A 2,320-nucleotide genomic window follows, 5' to 3' on the forward strand; every position below is an offset into this window, starting at 1 on the left:
CTACTTCCACATGGGATTCCCAGGTTGTTGCAGAAGCCCTGATGGTTTCTGGTATTCTGCCTTAACTTTGGCACAAGTAAGACAGTTACCCACATAAGTAGCAACATCAGCTTTGATCCTGGGCTGCCAATAAAAGTCTTGGTACATCCTGTCGGACCCAGGATGGATCGAGTACCTTGACCTATGAGCCTTGTCCGAAATAAGCACACGCAAATTTCCGCGGAACGGAATCCAAAGACGTTCCATGAAGTATAGTGTTCCATCTTCCTTGGGTAACAATTTCACTTCCATACCACGCAGTGATTCTACTCGTAGGTTTTCTGGTCTCAGCGCTCCCTGCTGAGCTTCACAAATCCGAGTAGCGAGATTCGTCTGTGTGGTCATCTCTAAGGCTCGCACCCTTAGAGGCTTTGCGCGTTCCTTGTGGCTCATTGCGTTTTCCACAACGCTTGCTTTGTCCAGGTGATACTTGATTTCACAATCATAATCATTCAACAGTTCATCCCATCTTCGTTGTCTCATATTCAAATCCATACAAGTAATGATGCCAAATCTTCAACACGCAATACACCGCACGTAGTTCAAGGTTGTGCGTGCTGTAGTTCTTCTTATGATCTTTCGATCGACGTGATGCGTACGCGATGACTTTGTCTCGTTGCATCCACACAACCGAGACCTTGTGGAGAGGCGTCACAATAAACCGCAAATCCATCTGTACTGCCAGGTAAAGACAAGATAGGTACCATCTGGGTTAGGGTTGTTAGCGGTTGAGCAATCCTTGAAAAGTTTTCTATGAATCGTCTGTAATAGCCTACAATGCCCAGAAATTGTCGTATCTTAGTTGTGCCTTTGAGACTTCTCAGTTCTTGATTGCAGGGTCGACATGAATCCCATTCTTATTCACCACATGACCTAAGAATTTTTCCTTGCGAATCCAAGGTTCGCACTTCGACATCTTAGCATACAACTGTTCTTTCTCGAAGAGTTCCAAGATAAATCGCAGATGTTGCTCATGTTCTTCCTTGGTCTTCGAGTATATAAGGATGTCATCAATGAACATAACCACAAACTTATCCAGATATGGCCTGCACACCCTATTCATGAGGTCCATGAATACTGCTGGTGCGTTTGTTAAGCCAAACGGCATGACAAGGAACTCGAAATGTCCATATTGAGTCCTAAAGGCCGTTTTAGGAATACTTTCTTCTTGTATTCACAGTTGATGATACCCTGACCTCAAGTCGATCTTCGAGTAGTAGCTAGAACTTTGCAATAGGTCGAATAAGTCATCAATCCTTGGCAAGGGGTACCGATTCTTGATATTCAATTCCCTGAAGTCGATGCATAAACGGAAACTGCCTCTTTCTCTTAACGAATAGCACTTGAGCTCCCCAAGGCGAGAAGCTTGCTCTGATGAATCCTTCGTTCTAGCAATTCTTGTAGTTGAGTCGTTAGTCCTTGTATCTCGAACGAAGCTATTCGGTAAGTTGCCTTCGCCACGGGTGCCACTCTTGGCACTAGGTTTATCCTAAAATCCACTCGTTGCTGTGGAGGTAACCCAGGCAAGTCTTCGGAAAGACTTTTGGAATTTTCTTCACGACGAGGATGTCTTCTAGCTCCGACTCCTTGGTCTCCTTATCGACAATATGAACAATGAAGGCTACGCAACCCTAATAGGAGGCATTTCTGTGTCTCGATGACCAATGTGGGATGTCGCAATCTACCGCCTTATGAGGCCCAGTGCCCTCTTATCAATTGCAAGAAGGCTGTGTACTATAAGTGTTTCATCATTTGTGATAGGGATGCGAATGATTTTCTCATGACAAACAACTTCAGCTCTATCCTTGGATAATCATTCGTGCCTACTACAACATCATAGTTTCCTAAGTCAGTAGGTAGGAGATCAATAGAAAATTCCCGCTCTCCAAACTTCAGGGTACAACCCTTAACATCTTCATCCATTTTGATGAATTTTCCTTCTCACTCTATAAAATATGGGACGTCTAACTTACTTGAAACTAGGCCAAGTAGGTTCTTAAGTTCTAAGGATACAAGGTTAAAGTCGGCGCCAGTGTCAATCAAAATGAATGCATAGAGTTGGTTAGTAGGGAACGTACCCGCAACCGCATTTGGATCCTGACGTGCTTCACGAGCTCCGATCGTGAAGACTCTTCCTCGCTTGGTCCTTCCTAGGGCAATCTTTCCTAAAGTGCTCCACGTCACCACATTTGAAGCAACCTGGAACCCTACCATTATCGTTTCCTTCTTGGTTGCAGTTATCATCTCCCCCTTGTTTGGGATATTTCGCCCAACATGCATC

General features: G+C 44.5%; 1 protein-coding gene across 1 annotated transcript; it reads right to left on the bottom strand.

The window, feature by feature from the left end:
- On the bottom strand, positions 1 to 534 carry LOC110924788. The gene has a single exon (XM_022168781.1). The coding sequence runs from the start codon at positions 532 to 534 to the stop codon at positions 1 to 3; it is 534 nt and encodes a 177-aa protein (XP_022024473.1).
- Positions 535 to 2,320: the final 1,786 nt, after the last annotated feature.

This window comes from Helianthus annuus, chromosome 11 (genome assembly GCF_002127325.2).
Source record: "Helianthus annuus cultivar XRQ/B chromosome 11, HanXRQr2.0-SUNRISE, whole genome shotgun sequence".
In the NCBI taxonomy this organism is placed as follows: domain Eukaryota; kingdom Viridiplantae; phylum Streptophyta; class Magnoliopsida; order Asterales; family Asteraceae; genus Helianthus; species Helianthus annuus.

Bases quoted from the DNA above. Each gene is read 5' to 3' on its own strand.
- LOC110924788 (XM_022168781.1), bottom strand. From the start codon at position 534: ATGGATTTGAATATGAGACAACGAAGATGGGATGAACTGTTGAATGAT.